This window comes from Leopardus geoffroyi, chromosome A2 (genome assembly GCF_018350155.1).
Source record: "Leopardus geoffroyi isolate Oge1 chromosome A2, O.geoffroyi_Oge1_pat1.0, whole genome shotgun sequence".
Taxonomy (NCBI): Eukaryota; Metazoa; Chordata; class Mammalia; order Carnivora; family Felidae; genus Leopardus; species Leopardus geoffroyi.
In genome coordinates this window covers 1921047-1945022 of record NC_059331.1, presented here as the reverse complement: position 1 = coordinate 1945022, position 23976 = coordinate 1921047, and the positions used below count along the sequence as shown (strand labels likewise).

Sequence of the window (23976 nt, the reverse complement as noted above, 5' to 3'; positions counted from 1 at the left end):
GAGGCAATTTCAAATTCTTTCATGAGGATGTTAAATACAAACACCCATACAGCATGCTTCAAATCAATATGAACTGTCTGGTCCCAAATACCAGTGCCCAGTCTCATCAACATATATAACACACCCTGAAATTTTTAACCATTGTGAAAATGAGGGTGAACTATATCTGTAATTTTATGGGAAATGATTAGTGTTAACTCCACGAGTGGAGGATTGTTTCTGTATCATCACCACTTACCAACACTTCTGAGCAGTTCCAGAAAGTATCTAAGGCATACTAAGTGGTGTAAGTATACATGAATCAATGGTGCCTTCATTCACTGAGGCCTCTCTTCTTCAATCTGTGTGCCTATTATCTCGTCATGGTTCATATTTTACTTCACTTTGCTTTTATATTATCCAATAAAGTTTAAGATATTTTCTCATGAGAATCTTTTTATATCATTTGCTAGACTTACTTATTACTTAATTAAATTGGTAAAATCATTATTTAAGTTTTTACTATTGTGAATAAGAAGTTATATTGATAACATTGTAACAATATACAAAGTAAGATTTGTTAGGATGAAAACTGCCTACATTTGTATGCCCCTGGTAATATTGACTCAAAATTTACAATTCTTAAATTCACAAAGTCACAAAGTTTCGACAACTCATAGATGCAATGTTTTAATATCTTTTAAGTAAATTAAAGACATTGACATTTACTAGTATACATTTTAAAACAACAGAATATTTCTCAAACATTTTATACATTTATATAGTGCACAACTCATATGGAAACAGTTAATTGAATATTTCTCATAAACACTGAATTTGTCCAACCAAAAAAAAAAAATTCACATTGTGTCTAATCACACATAATCGATCTTAATAATGGAACATATCCTGAGGGATTGGATTTAGTGCTGAATAACAGAAAACCCACACCGTCTACCCAATATGTCAGTAATGCTGATTTGTTTTATAGAAATACTGGGTCAGGACAGCTGCTTAATGATGCTGTAGGGAAACACAGTCCCATATGTTCTTATGGATGCACCACTGCAGACACACAGAAGCATGAGAAGTATTAAGAGAATGAGATGTTCCCTATACAAATCAGACTTTATATGAATATGTTAAGATCTAGGGAAAAGGGGTCAGAGCATTAGATGAGATCAACGGCCATGACATCCTAATCAGTGGCCTGGTGGACAGTCTAGGGCTTTCAGGAAAATGCAAGCTGTGGACGTCTGACGGGGGATGTGCATCCATGCTGGAAAAGCTGGTAGGGTGTCTGTAAGAGCCTACACCTCTGACAAAGTAGAAGTCACGCAGTTGGTATTTGTTTTGAAGGTGCTTTTGATTGGCAAGGCCGGCAATCAGGAAAATAAGCTGGAGATGGTACCCACGGAGTCCCTACGCATCTGTCTATCTCCCTATAGAGTGGTGGCTCAATAAGCTGAAAAGCGCTTCTTTCAAATCTCATGCAAGCTGGGCTATTACAGAATTCTATCATGGAACCATATAGAGAAAGCATCCTGGAAAGTGATAGTTCCTAGCCCTTCCTATGTTGCGAGGACACGTTCCAAGAGAACCATATCCACCTCTAGATTTCACTGTCTTCTTCATTCAAATGTATTGTCCACTTCCTAACCAGAAGCTAGGACAAAGAGCATACAGCAACAGATGGAAATAACAATTCATACGAAACTATACTCTTGCAAGATCTCTGCATACCTACAAATTTCTAGCCAATTACATATTCACAAATTTGCAAGCCAGCAAAATGGAATAATGGAATAACGATCCTCTGGCCAAAAAAAAAAAAAAGGTGTTGAGAACATATACCTTATGATGTAAGTAAATAAGTGTCAACTTTAAGTGTCAAGTTGTAAGTTCTCTCAGGAAGATAGTAAAATGGAATATATGTATGTAATGGGAAAGTGATACCCAGCTTGGAACATACTTGGCCAGTAAGAAAATCCAAACAAATACCAATGTCACATTAGTCTAAAGGCCCCATACTTACAGAACAATTTTAAAACTATATAAAATTAAACCTAATGCATATTTAAAACACATCAACCACCCGTGGGTGAATCACACTTCAAAATGGATGCAGAAATATTAGCTGAATTCATGAAGGGGGAGAAAACCTACAATATATCAAAATTCATGTACCGTGTAGATGTACTCAGAATACTTGAGAATTTTCATCTCAATGTTTAGTTGAAAGAGACGTGGAAATTCACTTGCCAGAGGTCCACATTAAGGTTGAGATACTGAGCACTGCTGTGTAACTTTTATAATATTTCTCTTCTGGTGTGGATTTTCCACACTATTTTACATGAATTAATATGCATTAGGTTTTCTTCTATTTAGAAACTTTCTTTTGACTGTGAGTTCTCACATGACTACAAAACGCTTTGAGACAACTGAAAGTTTTCCCACATTTTTCACACGTCTGAGGTTTCTCTCTAGTCTTTATCCTTATGGTTTTAGAAGGATTGGGACCAACTGAAGGTTTTCCCACATTTTTCACACTTAAAGGGTTTTTCTCTAGTCTGCATTCTTACATTTTTGGAAGGATGACCGCAAGCTTTCCCACATTGCTTGCATTTATGGGTTTCTCACCAGTGTGCTTTCTGTCATGTTTGTGTAAGGATGAGGACCAACCAAATGCTTTCCCACATTTTTCACACTCATAGCGTTTCTCTTCAGTCTGCGTTCTTACGTTTTTGGAAGGATGAGCGCCAACTGAAGGCCTTCCCACGTTGCTTATGTTTACACGTTTCTCTCCAGTGTGCATTCGGACATGTTTGTGCAGGGATGAGGGCCAACCAAACGCTTTCCCACATTTTTCACATTTATAGGGTTTCTCTCCATTGTGAATTCTCACATGTCTCTGAAAGGATGTGAGCCAACAGTAGGCTTTCCCACACTGCTTACATTCATAGGGTTTCTCTCCAGTGTGCATTATCATATGTACTCGAAAGGATTTGGGACAGCTAAAGCCTTTCCCACACTGCTTACATTCATAGGGCTTCCCACCATCGTGCATCATCACATGTACGCGGAAGGATTTGGGGCAACTGAAGGCTTTCCCACATTCCTTACATTCATAGGGTTTCTCTCCAGTGTGACTCCTTATATGTCCAGTGAGGGAGTGGGAACGAATAAATGTTTTCCCACAGAGTTTACAGGCATAGGGTTTCTCTCCACTGTGAGTTTTCACATGATTCCTTAGGTAGGAAGAACAACTGAACGCTTTCCCACATTCCTCACACTGATATAGTTTGCGTCCAGTATGACTTCTTTTGTGCCTCTTAAGGGATGAACGATGCCTGAAGACTTTTCCACACTGAATGCACTCATACAGTTTTACTCCAGGAGGCGTTTTCTGGTACAGCTTAAGACTTGGAATATGGTTGATGGTTTCTCCACATGTATTACCTTTGCTACTGTCACAGAGTCTCTCCACCATCTGATTTCTGCTAAAAAAAAAAAAAAAAATGGAGGGGGCACATTATTAATGGTTTGCGTATTAATTATTTATTAATATTTGTTAATGAGCTCGAGGATTACATTTCTACCATTTTTCTGTCTAAATATAGGTTTTCTGTCCTGTCGGAATTAGTTCAAGGTGGAATAAACTAAATGCTTGAGAATGGGCTGAGGCACAGCCCATTTCTACAACAGCATTTCTCATATGTAGGGTTCCCTGGTCATTGTTTTCCACCAAATTATCTTTCAAACGCTTAATGTCTGAGTCACACGACGGAAAAAAAGGGAGGGAATGATTTGTGAATAAGCAAATCTGGAGCTAGGTTTATGGGTCTCTTGTTTTTGTTTTTGTTTTTTTAATTTCATGAAATAGTAAGATTCTCTACTGGGATATTGCATTTTCTCCTAAATGCAACTCACCTCAAATGTCTCCCCTGGTTGTTGTGCTTATCTTCAATGCACTGGTCTTCCCAATTTTCTCCAAAAAGGGAGGTCCAGGAATCATTTTTTGTGAACCTTGCTATTTTCTGCTCATTGGATAATTTTTCTCCAAAAATAACCTGCTGAGAAGTGGACCCATTGGTTCTAAGTTGATTCTCATCATCTAAAACAAAACAGCGAATACATCTTATGAAAAAGGCAACTGTGAGAAAAGAAATACATTCAGGAGTTCAGTGTTTCAAAACTTAATTTTTTTTTAACGTTTATTTATTTTTGAGACAGAGAGAGTCAGAGCACGAATGGGGGAGGGTCAGAGAGAGGGAGACACAGAATCTGAAACAGGCTCCAGGCTCCGAGCTGTAAGCAGAGAGCCTGATGCGGGGCTCGAACTCACGGACCGCGAGATCGTGACCTGAGCCGAAGTCGGACACTTAGCCGACTGAGCCACCCAGGCGCCCCTCAAAACTTAATTATTAAGAGACACAAGAGGGGTTCCTGGGTGGCTCAGTTGGTCAATTATCTGATTCTTGATTTCAGCTCAGGTCATGCTCTCACATTTCATGGGTTCAACCCCCACACCGGGCTCCACATTGTCAGTGACAGAGAACACTGTTAGTGTGGAGCCTGCTTGGGATATTCTCTCTTTCTCTCTCTCTCTCTCTCACTCTCCCTCTCTCACTGCCCCACCCTGCCCATGCATGCTCTCTCTCTCTTAAAATAAATAAATAAAATTAAAACAAAGAGGCACAAGAAGTCAAAATAGTAGGCAATTTAATATGCACAGAAAAAAACACAAGGTTTCAAACAAGCTTCTCCATGCCCACAAAGTGACCCATGGGTATGTACACATACTGAGGCCAGTGAAGAATGCTGTCTTTTAAACCAGAAAGGAAGAAAAACACAGGTTAATATATAGATTTTTACTGTCACTGAGAAACTGTTCGATTCTAGGTCTGTGACGGCTGTGATCACGCCTGTCTTATTTTCCAATGGGTCTTCCTTCCGCATTCCAGATTTTGAAATGGGCTTAATGAATGAGAAATAGTTGTTATTGAAATAACTAAGTGAAGGATCGATGCCACCCTCACCTACTGTGACCAGGTTCCTGAAGGTTTCTAGCATCACATCTTTGTAGAGCTTTTTCTGAGCAGGTTTCAGCAGGGCCCACTCCTCTTGGGTGAAGTCCACAACCACATCCTCAAAGACCACTGAGTCCTAAAACAAACCACAGATGTGGAGGAGAATGGGTAATACAGGGGAAGTGGACTCAAATTCACAGGAAGTTCCAACAAGATTCTATGGTCTCCCCACATCTAATCTACATCCACACTCACTTTCTGTATCATGGTCTTAACACACCACTAATACATTGGACTTGTCCCTCTCTCCATTTTTACTGTGACCCTTCCTGTGTGATCCCTGCCTTTTCACAGAGTCTAGAATAGTCCAAAACACATTGGAAAAATTAGAGAAATGCTATACAAATGAAACAAATATTTCCATTTTATGACCACCAATTCCTTGTGACAAAAACTATTTCATCTGTCTCCTTATTGCCCACCGCATTGGTCAGCACTGCATAGGTCCCAAGTTCAAATTGAAACGGGACTCTAATAAACAAAAACGCACTAAAGTTTTTCCTTCATTTCCCCTCACCAACGAGAGGCCCAAGGTGGAAACCCAACTTGCAACGTGGGCCAGCCGATCCTGTGTCCGGATGTACTCTAGGCAATTCAAAGTAGATATGTCCAACTGGGAGCATGAAGACATTTTTCCTGGAGAAATGCTAATATTAGCTTATATGTGTAGTATTTATGTATATCATGTATCACAGAATCAGTTGCTACTCTTTCTTCCTTTGTGTGCCCTTGAGACAGAAGAGGTATTGAGAAAGAGGAGGAAAGAGGAAGACAAGATAACTCAGAAGGAGGGAAGAAGGCATGAGAACTTAGACCTTTCCATAATACCCACATTCATAAACCTTGGTGTCGGTATGCATTAATTTTGAGTACACACACACGCACGTGCACGCTGAGGTTCTAAGATGCCAAAATAGCTCTTTCCACCCAAGATTGCTGGTGCCTTGATCTTGGACTTCCCAGCCTCCATACCTGAGAGAAATACATTTGTGTCATTTCTAAGCCACTCTTTGGTGCTTTGTTATAGCAGCCTGAATGGGATGAAGACACATAGCCAGAGACTGGAGCAAAGTGAGATGGGAAGTAAGTCAAGAATGGTGGGGAGTGCTGGGAGGTTGGGCCCATCATTTTGTGGGGAACTAGTCAGATTCGATTCTGTGAGAAATGTGGAGCTACTTCAGGCTTTTGCACACAGGGGTCTCCTCTCTAGCTTTAATGATCCATCACTTGTGTTGAGACTAGATTAGGGGAATGGATGTAGAGACCAGAACACCTGTTAAGAAAATACAGCCATAGGGGCGCCTGGGTGGCTCAGTCGGTTGAGCGTCCGACTTCAGCTCAGGTCACGATCTCATGGTTCGTGAGTTCGAGCCCCGCGTCAGGCTCTGGGCTGATGGCTCAGAGCCTGGAGCCTGCTTCGGATTCTGTGTCTCCCTCTCTCTCTGCCCCTCCCCCATTCATGCTCTGTCTCTCTCTGTCTCAAAAATAAATAAACATTAAAAAAAAAATTAAAAAAAAAAAAAAGAAAATACAGCCATAACCGGGTGAGAGGAAGGTGGGTCGGCCGGGGTGGTCACAGCGGAATGTACAGGGAAAATATAGGGAAGGGCTACAGATTCCTGATGGACTGAAGTTGGGGCAAGACAGAATGAGAGGAGTTGATGACGCTGATTATGTCTCACAATAAAAACTGAAATGACGGGGGCGGCTGGGTGGCTCAGTCAGTTAAGCGTCTCCCTTCAGCTCAGGTCATGATCTCATGGTTCCTAAGTTCAAGCCCACATTGGGCTCACTTCTTCCACATGGAGCCTGCTTCAGATCTTCTGTCCCCCCCTCTCTGCCCCTCCCCCACTTGTGCTCTCTCAAGAATACAAATAAAACATGTAAAAAATCTCAAAAAAAAAAAAACAAAAACCCAAAACCCTGGAAAGATGGAGTTTCCACGAACTGAGATGTAGAAGGCCATATGTAGACTAAGGTCTTGGGGAGAGGATGAGAAGTTCCTAACAGGCAATACCAACATGGGAATAACAATAAGACATCCGAGTGGACACATGCATTAATAATGTCTTCAGGAGCACCGGTCAGAATGGCAAAAATTTGAAAACACCCAAGCAGCCACTAGTAACAGAGTTAATAAATAATGGTGGTATATCCTTGCAAGTGAATACAAGAGAGCAATTAAAGGTTAATTAACTATTATTACCACACAGAAGACTGTAAAATAACTTTAAACAAAAGGAATCTTACCTAAAATCTTACCTAAAATCTACACTGCGATTCCATTTACATGCAACGTGGGACATGCAAAATTAGAGTATCTTTATTTAATGCTGCATACACAGGTGCTAGAAGAACGGACGCTGCCTTCACACCATTCAAGATATTGGTTACATCTAGAGAGTGAGGAGGGTCACTCGGAATCATTTCCAGAGGGGTGTCTGATGTCAAGCACTGTTTTAGCTCTAGGGCTGGATTTTACTTCACAGGTGTTTATTTTTTATTATTGCTATAGACTGTCCAATATGTCTTATGTACGTTTCTGCATGTATGTTATACTTTGCAATGAAACATGGTAATCAATTAACACAACTTACCTGAAATCATCTTAAGAATTATAGAAAATGATTTTATACTGTTCAACAGAAACACATGAAAAAAAAAAAAAACTCATACTGCAGGGGAACCAATGGTAAGACGCATAGCCCAATAAAGAGCATAGTGGGAGGGGAAGATTATTCAAAAAGGAATATATAGGGGCCCCTGGGTGGCTCAGTCGGTTAAGCATCTGAGTCTTGATCTCAGGTCAGGTCATGACCTCACAGTTTGTGAGTCTGAGCCCTGCGTTGGGCTCTCTGCACTGGCAGTGGGGAGCCTGCTTGGGATTCTCTCTCTCCCGCTCTCTGCCCCTCTCCTGCTTGCATGCGTGTGCATGCACATGCTCTCAAAATAAATAAACTTTTAAAGAAGGAATATACAAATGGTGTGAAGTTTTTCTACCAAAAAAAAATGTACAAAACTAAGTTCCTCTTGCCTCACTCCTGGTCAACATTACATGAAAAAGCCAATCCAGTGCCACAAGAAAATAAATGTGCAGGGGCGCCTGGGTGGCGCAGTCGGTTAAGCGCCCGACTTCAGCCAGGTCACGATCTCGCGGTCCGTGAGTTCGAGCCCCGCGTCAGGCTCTGGGCTGATGGCTCAGAGCCTGGAGCCTGTTTCCGATTCTGTGTCTCCCTCTCTCGCTGCCCCTCCCCCGTTCATGCTCTGTCTCTCTCTGTCCCAAAAATGAATAAACGTTGAAAAAAAAATTTTTTTTTAAATAAAAAAAGAAAATAAATGTGCAGAATTACAAAAGAATAAAAAAGATCACTGTTATCCTTAGCACTAAGAAGCCTCTGCACAGGACCCCAACAGAACAAGAAGAACCACAAAATAAGATTTTTAGCACGATTCTAGAATAGATACACAGGACGAAAATAAAACTCATCACCTTTCCATTTCATAACAACATTAAGTTGGAAAATTCATGTCAAAAAGTGACCACGAAAGCCATCATTTCAAGCCTCTGGAAACAATCCTTACTAAGGACATACAGCTGAAGAAACAGGTATTCAAGAAACTATGCGAATTCAGTACCAGAAATTAACAGTTTGGTATTTGAACCAAGACCACTCCTTCTCTCCCTAGACTTCCTTTTGTGACTGCAGCCAAGAACACAGGACCCCTGTCCACACAGCTCCCAGGCAGAAAAGGAGGCCGTCAGCATTTCTCATCCTGCCCCAGTTAGCTGCTGCTGAGTTTAAGCTCCAAGCAAGTGCAGTCGACAGGAAGGCCTCTCTACTTCCGCCAGCCCCCGCTTGTAGAATGGGGGCTCTACAGTGGGTACAGGGGATGCTGAGAATACTGGGGACCTGATTGTTCTTGTTTTGCCTAAGGCGGAGGTTCCGCACCCAGGAGAGGCAAGCTGAGAAGACATCAAGCAAATGCTCTTCCTCCACTTAATGCGCGGCTCTTTTTTTTTTTTTTTTAACACGTATTTATTTTTGAGAGACAGAGCATGAGCGGGGGAGGGGCAGAGAGAGGAGGAGACACAGAATGCGAAGCAGGCTCCAGGCTCTGAGCCATCAGCAGAGAGCCCGACGCGGGGCTTGAACTCACAGACCGCGAGATCATGGCCTGAGCCGAAGTCCGACGCCTAACTGACTGGGCCCCCCAGGCGCCCCAAAGCTCGGCTCTTAAAGTGGACTTGTCACTCAGGTGGAGCTGTACCATTGTCCCCACTTCAACGCAGCCTTCTGGCTCAGAGATTCTTGACGAGGAGGAAACGCAGGCTGTAAAACAGATAGCTCCTAGTCTTTCCCCCCGAAGAACTGACTTCATTTACAACAGAACATGGAGATTCCCAAGCCTAAGGTTGCTCTCAAGAACAGTGGAAGTTGTAGTGAAAGGCAACAGGGAAGAGATTCAAGACACAGGCAAAACTGTGGTCCCCTTGTTTTCAGGGGACAAATGGGAAAGAGGAAGCTGGGAGGAGCCCCTCAGGGGTCTGAACGATCAACAAACACTAACCCGTGCAGCCATTCCTTCAAAGGAGTCCAAATTTGACTGGATTAGTCAATAGAGCAATGTACGCACCATGGCGTGTTCAAAACAGTAAAACAGTCAGCCTACAACTAGTGGAGATTAACAGCTAACAGCAGTTGGTCGAGAAAGAAATGAAGAAAACCCTGCCAACACTACTGCCATCCCAGGGTGACTGAGGAGAAACATCAGAGGCCTACTACTGAAGGGGTTGGGAGGAGAGTGAAACAGACTTGACTAAAATAATCCAGCCAGTCACCAAGCAAACACAAATAACAACAGTCAGGAAGCCCAGAAGACAGGGGCCAGTACCCAAAGTTGCTACAATATATTATCTATAGTGTCCCGTTTCCAACAAAAAATTACAAGGCGTGCAAAGAAAAAGGGCACTGTGACCTTTACAGCAGAAAAATAAGCAGGGGTCGGGGGGCGCCTGGGTGGCTCAGTTGGTTAAGCGCCCGACTCCAGCTCAGGTCACGATCTCACGGTTCCCAAGTTCAAGCCCCGCATCAGGCTCCGTGCTGACAGCTCAGAGCCTGGCGCCTGCTTTGGACTCTGTGTCTCCCTCTTTCTCTGCCCCTTCCCTGCTCGTGCTCTGTCTCTCTCAAAAATAAATAAAAATATTTTTAAAAAATTGTTTTAAAAAAGAAAAAATAAGTAGGAGACAAATAGGAAACAGATGTTGGTTTACAGAAGGGTTCAAAGTAACTTATAAATATGTTCAAAGCACTAAAGGAAACAATGATTAAAGATGTAAAGGAATATATGATAACAATGATGCACCAAATACTGTCAAAAAGAGATCGAAATTATTCTAAATGAACCAAATGAAAATTCTGGGGTTGAAAAGCACAATAACTTTTGTATCCCTTGCCTCTGGAGACATGTCCAGTAAGAAACTGCTATGGCTGAGGTCAAACAGGTTGCTGCCTATGTTTTCCTTTATGATTTTGATGGTTTTGTCTCAAATTTAAGTTTTGCATCCATTTTGAATTTATTTTTGTGTATGGTGTAAAGAAAGTGGTCCAGTTTCATTCTTCTGCATGTGGCTGTCCAGTTTTCCCAACACCATTTGCTGAAGTGACTTTTTTCCATTGGATATTCTTTCCTGTTTGGTTGAAGCTTAACTGGTCTTCATACAGTTGTGGGTCCATTTCTGGGTTTCCTATTCTCTTCCATTGATCTATGTATCTGTTCTTGTGCCAGCATCATACTGTTTTGATGACTACAGCTTTGTAACATAGCTTGAAGTCTGGAATTGTGATGCCTGCAGTTTTGTTTTTCTTTTTCAGGATTGCTTTGGCTGTTTGGGGTCTTTTGTGCTGAGCGTGGAGCCTGCTCAATATTCTCTCTTTTGCCCTCTGCCCCTCCCTGCTGCTCATGCTGTCTCTAAAAATAAAAAATAATAATTAAAAAGGAAATGCAGGGGCGCCTGGGTGGCTCAGTCAGTTAAGTGGCCGACTTCGGCTCAGGTCATGATCTCGCGGTCCGTGAGTTCGAGCCCCGCGTCGGGCTCTGTGCTGACAGTTCGGAGCCTGGAGCCTGTTTCAGATTCTGTGTCTCCCTCTCTCTGACCCTCCCCCGTTCATGCTCTGGATCTCTGTCTCAAAAATAAATAAACGTTAAAAAATTAAAAAAAAAAAAAGGAAATGCAACAGATTTCTGTCGATTTCATATCGTGCAACTTTGCTCAATTCAAGTATCAGTTCTAGCAAATTTTTGGTGGAGTCTTTTAGGTTTTGTACAGAGTATCATGTCATCTGCAAACAATTAAAGTATGACTTCTTCCTTGCTGATTTGGGTGCCTTTTATTTCTTTTGGTTGTCTGATTGTACTTTCAGTACTATGTTAAATCAACGAAACTAAAAGGCAGCCTACAGAACAGGAGAAGATATTTGCAAATGATAAAGGGTTAGTATCAGATAAAGATCTCATAAAGGGTTAGTATCCAAAATCTATAAAGAACTTATCAAATTCAACACCCAAAAAATAAATAATCCAGTTAAGAAATGGGCACAAGACACAAACAGACATTTTTCCAAAGAAGACATACAGATGGCTAACAGACACACAGAAAGATGCTCAACATCACTCATCACCAGGGAAATACAAATCAAAACCATGACAAGATACCACCTCACATCTGTCAGAATGGCTAAAATTAACAACTCAGAAAACAACAGATGTTGGCAAGGACGTGGAGAAAGGGGAACCTTCTCACACTGTCGGTGGGAATGCAAACTGGTGCAGGCACTCTGGTAATAGTATGGAGGTTCCTCAAAAAGTTAAAAATAGAACTAACTGAGATGCCTGGGTGGCTCAGTCGGTTGAGCGTCCGACTTCGGCTCAGGTCATGATCTCGCAGTCTGTGAGTTCGAGCCCCGCATCGGGCTCTGTACTGATGGCTCAGAGCCTGGAGCCTGCTTCAGATTCTGTGTCTCCCTCTCTCTCTGACCCTCCCCCGCTCATGCTCTGTCTCTCTCTCTCTCTGTCAAAAATAAATAAAACATTAAAAAAAATTTTTTTTTTTAAGTTAAAAATAGAACTAACTGGGATACCTGGGTGGCTCAGTTGATTGAGTGTCCAACTTGGGCTCAGGTCATGATCTCACAGTTCATGAGTTTGAGCCCCGCATCAGGCTTGCTGCTCTCAGCGCATAACCCACTTCGGATCTTCTGCCCTCCTCTCTCTCTGTTCCTCCCCACTCATGCTCTCTGTCTCTCAAAAATCAATAAAACATTAAAAACAATTTTTAATAGAACTACCCTATGACCCATCAATTGCACCACTAGATTTTTACCCAGAGGATACAAAAGTACTGATTCAAAGGGGCACATGTACCCCAAAGTTTATAGTAGCATTATCAACAACAGCCAAACTATGGAAACAGCCCACATGTCAATCAATTGATGAACGGATAAAGAAGATGTGGTATATACGTACAATGCAATATTACTCAGCCATCAAAAAGAATGAAATCTTGCCGTTTGCAATGACCTGGATGGAGCTAGAGTGCATTATGCTAAGCAAAATAAGTCAGTCAGAGAGAGACAAATACCATATGATTTCACTCATATGTGGAAAACAAAACAGATGAACACAGGGGAAGAAAGGAAAAAAAAAAAGAGAGAGGGAAGCAAACCATAAGAGACTCTTAACTACAGAGAAGAAACCGAGGGTTGGTGGATGGAAGTGCGTGGTGGTGGTCTAAATGGGTGATGGGCGTTAAGGAGGGTAGTTGTGATGAGCACTGGGTGTTATATGTAAGGGACGAATCACTAAAGTCTGCAGTTATATGTTACTATATATGTTAACTACACAGGATTTAAATTACAACTTGAAAAGAGAAAGAAAGGAAGAAAGAAAGAAAGAAAGAAAGAAAGAAAGAAAGAAAGAAAGAAAAGAAAAGAAAAGAAAGAGAGAGAGAGAAAGAAAGAGAGAGAGAAAGAAAGAAAGAAAGAAAAAGAAAGAAAGAAAGAAAGAAAGAAAGAAAGAAAGAAAGAAAGAAAGAAAGAAAGAAAGAAAAGGCACAATAACTGAAAAAAGTCATCGGAGACACTCAACCATAGATTTGAACTTGTGAGAGAAAGAACTACAAAGTATGTTATTCCATTCACATGAAACGTCCAGAATAAGAAATTCTCAAGAAGCAAAAAGTACCTTAGTGGTTATTTATGGCTGGGAGTAGGAAGGAAGGTGATAGATAAATGGTCTGAGGTTTCTTTTGAGATGATGAAAATGAACTAAAGTTGACTCTGGTGAGAACTATGAATAAACAGACCACTGAACTGTCCACTTTAAGTTGGTGAATTTTATGGTATGTATAGTATGTAAGTTACATCTCGGTAAAGGTCATTTTAAGCCAGCGCATAATAAAGAATTCTAATGAAGGGTATAAAAAGATTCTAATGGACAAAAACCTTCAACTCTATTGGATAATATCAAAGTAAAATGCATGGAAAAGCGGCACATGTTCTTTGAAAGAACTCAATGCCATGAGGATGTCAGCTCCCCCAAAAGAAACCCGTAGAAGTCTTTATAAAGTTCCATTAAATCCTCAGACCTGATTTTCCAAAACTTCACAAAAACGTCTCGAAAGTTTAAAGTTCTCCAGAGAACAAATGTCCAAAAAAAGGGGGAAAAAAGTTTCTTAAGAACACGATAGGGGCTTTCCAAATACATGAAGGAATTTGAAACCACAGTAATATGGCCAATATGTTATTAGTAGAAGATAAACCAATAGATTCATGGAAAGGGAAAGAATCCTGAAGAGACCCTATGCATATGGAAATTCGATTAATGACAGAACAGGCATCGCAAAGCAGTGGCAGAAATGCTGTATACTTTAATATACAGGTCAGGGAGAAATTAGCATCCAACTAGGAAAAATGCTTGGTATTGCCATGTAGTCCATGGGCAATAATCAATTTACTCTAGATTTAAATGCAAAAGACATAACTAGAACTCTTTCAGAAGTTAAAGGGAAAGGTTTTTATGATGTAAGAATAGGGGAGTTTTTCTTAAATAAAATTTTTAAATTTTTTTTTCAACGTTTATTTATTTTTGGGACAGAGAGAGACAGAGCATGAACGGGGGAGGGGCAGAGAGAGAAGGAGACACAGAATCGGAAACAGGCTCCAGGCTCTGAGCCATCAGCCCAGAGCCTGACGCGGGGCTCGAACTCACAGAGTGCGAGATGGTGACCTGGCTGAAGTCGGACGCTCAACCGACTGCGCCACCCAGGCGCCCCTTAAATAAAATTTTTAAGTATAAAAGATTATTATAATTAAAATTATAACCATAAGATGTTTACATATAAAACTTACCTTAAATAATAAAAAAAGAGTAAGCTATAAAGGAAGAAATGGATGATTACAACCCTACTAAAGTTAAGAAACTGAAAAGGTAAGCCACAATTCGAGATAAATATACTTGCAACACATACAAATATAAAAATGTGTGTGTAAAGCAAAACTGGTCAAACAAATGAATGAGAAATCACAAAATGGTTAAAACATGTATCACAAAAGATGTAAGACTACATATGAGAAAAGAGTCAACCTCATTGTCAGTGAGCAAATAGAATAAAATCTTGTTTCATACCAAGATGGGCAAAAATTACTAAATTAGATCATGTTGGGTATTGATGGTCACATGGAACAAATAAGCAGTTATGTACAGATGTTTGGAGAATCAACTGGTACATTCCATTGGAATTTCCTAATAAATCTGAACTTGGCCATGATCCACAATCTAGAGATTTTCCTCCAGTATGTCATAAATGTACCATGCATTTGCACTCGTACACTGAAACAAGACTCATGGGAGTGGCATTCTTCACAAAAGCAAAAAAAAAAAAAAAAAAAAAACTTCAAAAACCCAAATCCCATAAGCACTGGAATGGAAGGAAGAATGATGGCAGTTTCAGACAGCAGCATGTATGAAACAAACTGAAGCAAAGAACCCTGGGGAAGCCTTTTCAGCATAATTCTGTTAATATTTATTTATTCAAAGTCCCAAAGGGATAAAAGTAAGCAGAACACTGCTTAGTAAAAAAAACATAAAAGGTAAAGGCATGCCGATTAAGCAAAGAAACAAACAGTAGTTACCGATGGGACAAGACGGTCATTTAGGGAGGGTCATGTCAGGAGTCTCTACCCAAGACCGATTTATGAATCTAGATGGTGAGTCTATGGATGTTTACACCATGATTAGTTTTAAAACATCCAATAAAACTTTGTATGTGTGCTAAATACGATAAATTTCACCATAAAACTTAAAGCATCAATTAAGGTTGGAAAATTATATGCTTTTTGTATGTTTGCTTACCATGTAACATGAAAAAGTTTGATTAATGAACTTAAGTAGAAAAATATTACATGCAGATCGATTGCCTAATTAGAACTGGTTGCGTAAACTTGAAAATCAAAGACATCTGTCATTGCTACGAAAAGGTCTGCAGAATTAGCAATAGAACAAATAAGAAAAGTGTTCTGCACGTGTACATCATGTCACCTTTCCTATAACAAAAGAAAAACTCTTGCACTTTTAATCGTTTTTATAGAAAGAAACACTGACAAAAATGCACAAGAAATCATTAAAACTAGTTGTCTGAAGGTGGCTGGGGCAGGACTGGCATGGACCACAATATGCTGGCAGGGGACTGTCTTAAGTTAGATTTTCAATGTTTTACAGATTTTTTAACCTTTGCATCCATTATTTACTTTACAGAAAGAGAAATCTATATCAATTATATTTTGCTTTTTAATGGTTTTTATTTTTATTTGGGAACCACTTTTCCATATAAGAAGTTATGTTAAGATTTAATCCTGTGAAAATAGAGCAAAGTCTCACTAACATGGAGTTGAGAGAAAAACAATAATAATAGGGGCGCCTGGGTGGCGCAGTCGGTTAAGCGTCCGACTTCAGCCAGGTCACGATCTCGCGGTCCGTGAGTTCGAGCCCCGCGTCAGGCTCTGGGCTGATGGCTCAGAGCCTGGAGCCTGTTTCCGATTCTGTGTCTCCTTCTCTCTCTGCCCCTCCCCCGTTCATGCTCTGTCTCTCTCTGTCCCAAAAATAAATAAAAAAACGTTGAAAAAAAAATAAAAAAAAAAGAAAAACAATAATAATAAATGAAAAAATAAAAACCCAAAAGAAAAACAAAACAAAAGATAAAATGGAGTCAGGGGACCAGAAGGGGTAACCACACCACTGCACGTCAATTACAGGAAAGAACTGTCAATTACAGGCCCAGGAGATGTCCATTGCATCTCCTATAAGAAATTGACTATCCCTAGGGGCGCCAGAGTGGCTCAGTCGGTAAGCCTCCGACTTCAGCTCAGGTCATGCTCTCATGGTTGGTGAGTTCCAACCCCGTGTCGGGCTCTGTGCTGACCTCTCAGAGCCTGGACCCTGCTTCGGATTCTGTGTCTCCCTCTCTCTCTGCCCCTCCCCTGCTCACACTCTTTCTCTGTCTCAAAAATAAATAAACATTAAAAAAAAAAAAAGAAAGAAAGAAAGAAAGAAAGAAAGAAATTGACTACCCCTAGGGCACCTGGCTGGCCCAGTCAGTCCAGCATGAGACTCTTGATTTTGGGATTGTGAGTTTGAGCCTCACGTCGAGCAAAGAGCCTACTTACAAAAATCTTAAAAATGAAATAAAAATTAAGAATGGAGGATCCTTTACAGAAAATGAAATTGACTACCCCTGTAATTCATCAGGAAAAACTGCCATCAACAACTCAGAGAAACTGTCATCACCCTGAACTCTTGCCTTTTTCCAATGGGCTTTTGTCCAAAACAATCCCTCCCAACTTCCTCCTTGTCCATAAAATAATGTTGTGCTTTTGTTTGTTGGGTGTGCCTAGGGTTTTGCTGTCCTCACAGTCCCAAATTGCAATTTTCTATATTCCAAATAAATCCATTTTTGCTGATAAAATAACTGACTTATTTTTAAGGTTAAGAATCCCCTGAAAGTTAAAGTTTATGAAAATGAAATATCTCAAACATCTTTACAACTAAAATGACAGATGACACCGTCATTATTTGCACTTCCACTCCATCTCAGTTGAGGAACTATTTTCAAAAATGAGTAGAATACTTCGCACATCAGGGGTTTGGATCCAACCTATTCAATGCACTAGGATTTTCAAGGATTTGCACATCCAAAGGTAATTTTCCTCGTATCAATTAAAATAAGAATTGTCTTGGGAATAGTACATTTGAAACTTCATAACTCTATAGAGACAATCACTGATATAAAAAATTATGGAAAAAGTGAAAAATTAACCTGAGAGTTTAAATACACCCATCTCCTATCTGGAAGTCCTCTTGTCAAAAAAAAAAAAGGAAGAAAAATTCTGTATGCTTTCAGAATTTTCTTCTATTGTATCTCTCAATCCATTTCTACTCACCCAAGAAAATAAAAATCTTACAACACTCAAATAGGGAAATAAAAAGGCCAAAGTTTTAGGGAGACTGGAGTTATATGGCAGCAACATTCAATACAGAAATCAGAAGGGATGAAAATCAAACATTTCCATTGGCTCAGATAGAGCCACTGACTTATCCACCATTCCCAAAGAACACCCACCAGGTTCAGAAGGTGAAACACACCCACAGGCTTGGGGTCCAGAACCTCACTGCAGAAATACCAGCCTTCTGCTGGATCAGTCCCCAGCGATGGAGATAGGGTGACCTGAGCAGACACAGGGATGAACTCTGGAGCTCCACACACCCTCCACTCCCCTCCCTGCAGTGTGGAAATGCTCCCTCTCCAGGCTTCAGTTCTCACTACCCAGGAAACTCTTGGCTGGAGCCAGTTTAAAGTTCTAACCCAAATGAACCCCCAAATTCATAACTCTTTCTCCCCCAACCACGCACATTTTTCAGTGCCCTGCAGCATTTCTAGGTACACACATTCCTCCTGTGGATGGCGTGGACAGGCTGGGACATGAGCACAGAAGAGAAGCTCCAGAAAAAAACCATTGCATTCTCATTCTCTCTCTCTCTCTCTCTCTCTCTCTCTCTCTCTCATATCTCATGATTGGCCTTACTTAGCTTGGAGTCACTGGGCAGGGCCCCTATCCCCACTCGAGGTAGTCACTCTTGTTGGACCCTGTTGATTTAAATGACACAAACTCAGTGTTTGAGGAATCCGGCAACATCACTCAAACCCAGTGTTCGTGTATAGAGGACAGAGAAGACTAAAGAAGAAAACCCACGATGGGCCTAATGCCTTTTTAAATGACTCAAGAAGAAAACCCACAAGTATCTGTTCCTTTCAGAGAAAATAAAGATGTCACTTTATTATTTCCATGGGAATAAAATGCTTTATAAACAATCACATTTCAACACGTGATGCAAATTTCACGAAATAGGATTTAGCATTAATCTCTGAAATCCAATAATACCCGACAGAATAAAATTATCCACAGTCATAAATTCCCCACCCAGTAAACAAAAAATAGCTGACATTTTGGTGAGTCTTTGTAACTCACCAATTAATAGGCCAAGCTTTTGTGTGTGTGTAAATGCATTCATTTTTATGCATTCATAATGCGAGAGAAGCTTTCTCTATTTCTCTTAGATTCTTTTCCCCAGTAGCATCCTCGAGGCTAAGCCCTGGAACTCCATTTGTCGTCACCAAAAAGAAAACAACAGATGTGAGAAACTTAACCACACATGCTCAAGGAGAGGGAAAAAAAAAAAAAAAAAAGGCACAAAAGAATTTTTAACAAATGGTATGTAAGACTAGATCTTTTTGTTATTATTTCTGAACTTGAACCTTCCCGTTTCTTTGGAATTATTTTTATCTAATCTTTCTATTAATTAAATGTATTTTACATTTACTGACAAATCTCAGGCTCGAATAACCAAATAAATCTTTGCAAGGTGACAAACTCAGGGCGGGGCAGTGCAGAACGGGAACACTGAGATGACTCAAGGGTCAAGCACGGCCATCCTACCACGTGGGACATCCACCCCCCAACACCTGTTCTCTGAAATGCTCGCTGAACAGCCTCCCAAAGGGCACTGGCTCCTGTCCCACTGCGGGTCTGCAGTGCATTTTGCTTTGCAGGTTGCAGCACCAACTCACTGGGTTTTCTTTGTCCTTCGGGTTTTTCATCCTTCACCGTGAGAATCCAGGGGGCAGGAACCATTTCTCTCTTCCCTTCCGTACCAGCATCTGGTCAACTGACAACTAATGTCCCTCCAGGAAATGAGAACTGGGGTCGGGGTCACCTAGGGATCCAGGACATACCAGAGGATCTCTCCGAGCCCAGGACCCCAAGCAGGTCTCCCCCACACTGCTCACTCGTCCCCTAAGGCTCTCTTGTAGGAGGAGCTAACTCCGGGCTGAGATTCCCCGACCCCCGGGTGGATAGCAAGCTGTGCTCATCTGGTCACCCCAGGCAGTCCTGAGAACCCCAGACCCGCGCGGGGATGGGACAGGACGCTGGGACCCAACCCCGCGGCCAAGGACAGAAACTCGGGTCAGAACCGGGAGAGGGGTTGGGGAGAGGAACCCGGGCCGCGGCCACCTCCAGACGGTACCGGCTGTTGAACCAGCCCCTCCCGGTCTCGTCCGACCGCGCGCACTCACCATCTCGCGGCCTCGCTGCAGGCTCTCCTGGCGTCCTCCCCGTGGCTCCATGGCCCAGGCAGGTGAGCGCGACGCCGACCCAGACACCTGCAGCCGCACGGGGCAGGTGCACACTAGCGCCTCTGGCGGTCTGAGAGCCCAGCCCACACGGCTGGGAGCCCGCCCGCGGTTCTGATTGGACGGTGCTCCGAGACCGCGGACCCTGATTGGACAGGGCTTGCAGACCCCGCCCCAGCCCTCCCAATCAGATAATCCACCACCCTCGCCCCAGGGCCCCGGACGGGACGATTCAGCACGACGGTAACATGAGTGGCTGGCCCCTTCCGGCTGGTCACAGTAGGGACACTTGGGTACAAGTAGGACCAGCTCTAGTTCCCCCAAGGACTTCGGCGTCTTCCCGCAGGTCTGTGGCACCTCCTGTTTCCAGACTCCCATTTCCCCACCGAACAATACCTCTCTGTCCAGAGAAGGAGGGGTGCCCAATCCCGGCTGGGCTGGGACAAGACAGGACAGGAGGCCCTGGTGTCCTCCAGGGGTCAGAGGTTGGCTTGGGACTGCAAGGTGACCCTTGGGTCTGTGCTCTTTAAGAACACAGACATTTGGGGGCACCTGCGTGGCTCAGTCGGTTGAGCGTCTGACTTGGCCTCAGGTCATGATCTCACCGCTTTTGAGTTCGAGCCCCACATCAGGCTCGGTGCTGACAGCCCAGAACCTGGAGCCTGCTTCGGATTCTGTGTCTCTCTCTTAAAAATAAAAAAAATAAAATAAAATAAAGAAAGAAAAAAAATTTTTTTTAACACACATACATTTGATCGTGACTTCACCACGTGCAGTGCAGGGTCTGGATACGTTTTGATATTTGGCCCTTGACACCGTTGTGGCCTCACCCATGCTTCCCCAACCCCCTCATCTGCTGCTTTAGATCAGGAAACTGCAGCCTGCAAGTGCCAGGTGCTAGCGAGGAATTTGAACCCCACAGCCTGAAACTGGGCTCAAGATCTTTTCTCAGAAGGACCACAAGTTACCGGACATGTTCATTAAAATCCTCAGCTTCACATTCTACACTAAAAGGAAATTATTTGCGGATCCATTTTTTAGTATATCCCTAGAGAACTTTGAAATGTGAACGGTTATGCTATCCCTCAGGCCATTTAACTGATAGAAGAAAATAGCAAAAGCTTATATAAATTTGGAATGGACCCAGAAGTTTAATATGCTGAACAGATTGAGTCAAAATTCCTAGTGCATTTAATATGCTTCCCTTTTCTGAAAATACGTCCCAGTTTGAGGGCTAGTGGAAGGACACTCTATGGCATATCTTATTTACAAAGTTGAAGAAATTCATATTTTATGGTTTGCAAAAAGTATTGTCCGCTTTCATAAAAATTAGAGCTCAGAGAAGTAGCATGTAGAAGAGAGGCTTCTCATTAAAAATATATTTCTCATTTGATTTCTAAAGTATTAAAAATTAGATATGGTTAATATACTTGTTTATTGTTTATAAATGAACACCAGGTTTTAAATAATCAGCACGAGGTTTAGAAATCTGCCTTACAACTCTCTCCTCCAGAATTCGTGTCCATTTGCCCCCTCCAAATTCCAATTTTATTAGTTTTTGTACATATGACCAGTTTTTCTTTATGTAAAGAGAAGCAATTTCAACTACGTTTTTTCTTCTCTTAGATATATTAAGGTAACATGGTTACACACTGGTATATGCTTCAACTTTATTCAATTAGAAATAAATTCCTGCAGCTCTTTTCCTATCAAGGTGCATACAATGGTATAAGTTCGTGTAACCAGTTCTCTCTAGACACTGGGCTCATACTTAATCTGTTGCTACTCAAATGAATATAAGGGCAAGTTAAATGGGCTCAGTTAAAAGACTTGTGAATACCTTCCAAACAGACTGAACCCAAAACGAGGTAGGTGGTCAGATAATACAGTAAGACAAATATCTTTACATTGTACTTTTTTTCACATGTAAACAATTCTTTAAATTTGTGTAGCGTGTCTCATACTTTGCAAACACTGCATAAAACATTTTATCTTAAGTTTATTTTTTTAAGTTTACTTATTTATTTTGAGAGAGAGAGAGGGAGAGAGAGATGGAGAGGGAGGGGCAAGAAGAGAGAAAGAGAGAGAATCCCAAGCTCAGCATGGAGTCCAGCTTGGGGCTCAATCTCACCACCATGAGATCATGACCTGAACCGAAATCAAGAGTCAGTTGCTTAACCAACTGAGCCACACAGGTCCCCAATTTTATCTTAAGTTTAAATATTAATATTGTAGGGGTGCCTGGGTGACTCGGTTGGTTGATGGCCCAACTCTTTTTTTTTTTTTTTTTTTTTCATTTATTTATTTTTGGGACAGAGAGAGACAGAGCGTGAACGGGGGAGGGGCAGCGAGAGAGGGAGACACAGAATCGGAAACAGGCTCCAGGCTCTGAGCCATCAGCCCAGAGCCCGACGCGGGGCTCGAACTCACGGACCGTGAGATCGTGACCTGGCTGAAGTCGGACGCTTAACCGACTGCGCCACCCAGGCGCCCCAGATGGCCCAACTCTTGATTTTGGCTCAGGTCGTGATCCCAGGGACCTGGGATCCAGCCCCGCATGGGGCTCTGCACTGAGCATAGAGCCTGCTTGAGATTTCTCTCTCTCTCTCTCTCTCCCCATCCCCCCCCCTTTGTTCCTCCCCTACTTGCACACATGCTCTCTAAAATTAAAACAATAAATATTAATATTATATAAACTCTGTAGTTTGGAACAATCATTGATAGACTTTGGGCAGATATTAGACCCCAGTGTGTCCACCCTTCATTTCCCTCCTACTCCCAGATGTAACCAGTATTTGGAATTTTATAGTTATTCTTCAGAGCTTTACTACGACTCATCACTAAGTAGTGTTTTGTCTAACTCTGCCTTTTTTGAGCTTTTCATGAAAAGATAGGAATAGAATTACCTGGAACATGGTCGTCACTGATTTCCTTGCCTCAGTCTGTTTCACACATGCAGGCATCTGTGGCTGGGGGTGACCCAATTTACTCGTCCTTTCCAGTGCTTATAGTTTCGGGGCTCTTTCATATGTATGTTTTCCTGGCGTGGAAAATGCTGCTCCTATCATTCTTATCTCGATTTCCAAGTGGCAGTTCATAACAAATCCTCTACACATTGGAGAAAAACTACCGAATTGGAGACTATGGATAATTTCAAATTTATAGGAAATGCCAATGGGATGTGTGAATCAACACTCCCACTATTCTTGCATAAGATGATTGACCACACTGCAACTGTTGAATATTTGCCTCTATAGTCCATGTGAAACAGGATTGCCTCGTGTGTCTTGCTTTTTACTAATTACCAATGATATTGAGCACTTTGTATGTCTTTCGTCTGTGTAATCTTTATCATTTTCTTACTTTTAATTCATTTGTATGTTTACTGGTTTCTTCTGATTTCTTCATATACTCTGGATATGCATCTTTTTCATTTGTACGTATTGCAAATATTGTCTCCCAGACTATGGTTTATCTTTGTACCCCCTTTGTTCTACATTTCAGTGGTCTGTAATTAGTTTTAATAGTTTAATTTCTCATTCTCTTCCTTTTTAGCTTACTGTTTTTTCTTATGTAAGAAAACTCCCTATATTCCAAAGTCACAAAAACTTGCCGTAACTTCTAAGAGTGTTCTAGCTTCCTCCTTCAGGTAAATCTTCAGTAAGTTGATTATCATACATGGAGTTGACAGATTTATTACTCCCTTTTAAAAAATCCTTTGTTACTGTCCATGTGTTAACGTATCCATAATTTTCACCACTGGGCAGCAATGCCTGCTTCGTCTTCTTGGTAAAATATGATGATATTTGTATTTTATAACATGGAAACATTTTTATCCCTGAAACGAGCTCGTTTTTGGTAGGTATCTAATAAATTGAGAATTTATACTGTCCAATATCCCATTTGTAACTTAGTCCTCATTCAAAACTGAGTTTTCTAGTTTATTATGATCCCAGTCATGGTTTCATGGACACGCATATGTATCAAAGCATTTATGCATAAGGAGAGCCTGGGTGGCTCGGTCATTAAGCATCCAACTCTTGATTTCAGCTCAGGTCCATGATCTCCTGATTCAGGAGATCGAGCCCCACATCAGGCTCTGTGCTGACAGCAGAGTCTGTTTGGGATTCTCTCTCTCTGCCCTGCCCCCACACTTCTCTCAAA

General features: G+C 41.6%; 1 protein-coding gene across 1 annotated transcript; it reads right to left on the bottom strand.

Moving 5' to 3' along the window:
• Positions 1 to 1848: 1848 nt before the first annotated feature.
• Positions 1849 to 20427, bottom strand: ZNF556 (zinc finger protein 556). Its single transcript, XM_045491387.1, has 4 exons — positions 19756 to 20427; positions 5019 to 5145; positions 3910 to 4093; positions 1849 to 3479 (listed from the first exon to the last, which is right to left on the bottom strand). Exons 1-4 carry the CDS (start codon positions 20188 to 20190, stop codon positions 2558 to 2560), a joined length of 1668 nt encoding a protein of 555 aa, XP_045347343.1. The 5' UTR covers positions 20191 to 20427; the 3' UTR covers positions 1849 to 2557.
• Between the last annotated feature and the right edge of the window lie 3549 nt (positions 20428 to 23976).

Bases quoted from the DNA above. Each gene is read 5' to 3' on its own strand.
- ZNF556 (XM_045491387.1), bottom strand. From the start codon at position 20,190: ATGGGAGTCTGGAAACAGGAGGTGCCACAGACCTGCGGGAAGACGCCG. The intron at 4,094-5,018 runs GTGAGGGTGGCA...GTTTTGTTTTAG, and splicing joins CAGGAACCTGGTCACAGTAG to ATGATGAGAATCAACTTAGA. The intron at 3,480-3,909 runs GTGAGTTGCATT...TTTTTTTTTTAG, and splicing joins AACCAGGGGAGACATTTGAG to CAGAAATCAGATGGTGGAGA.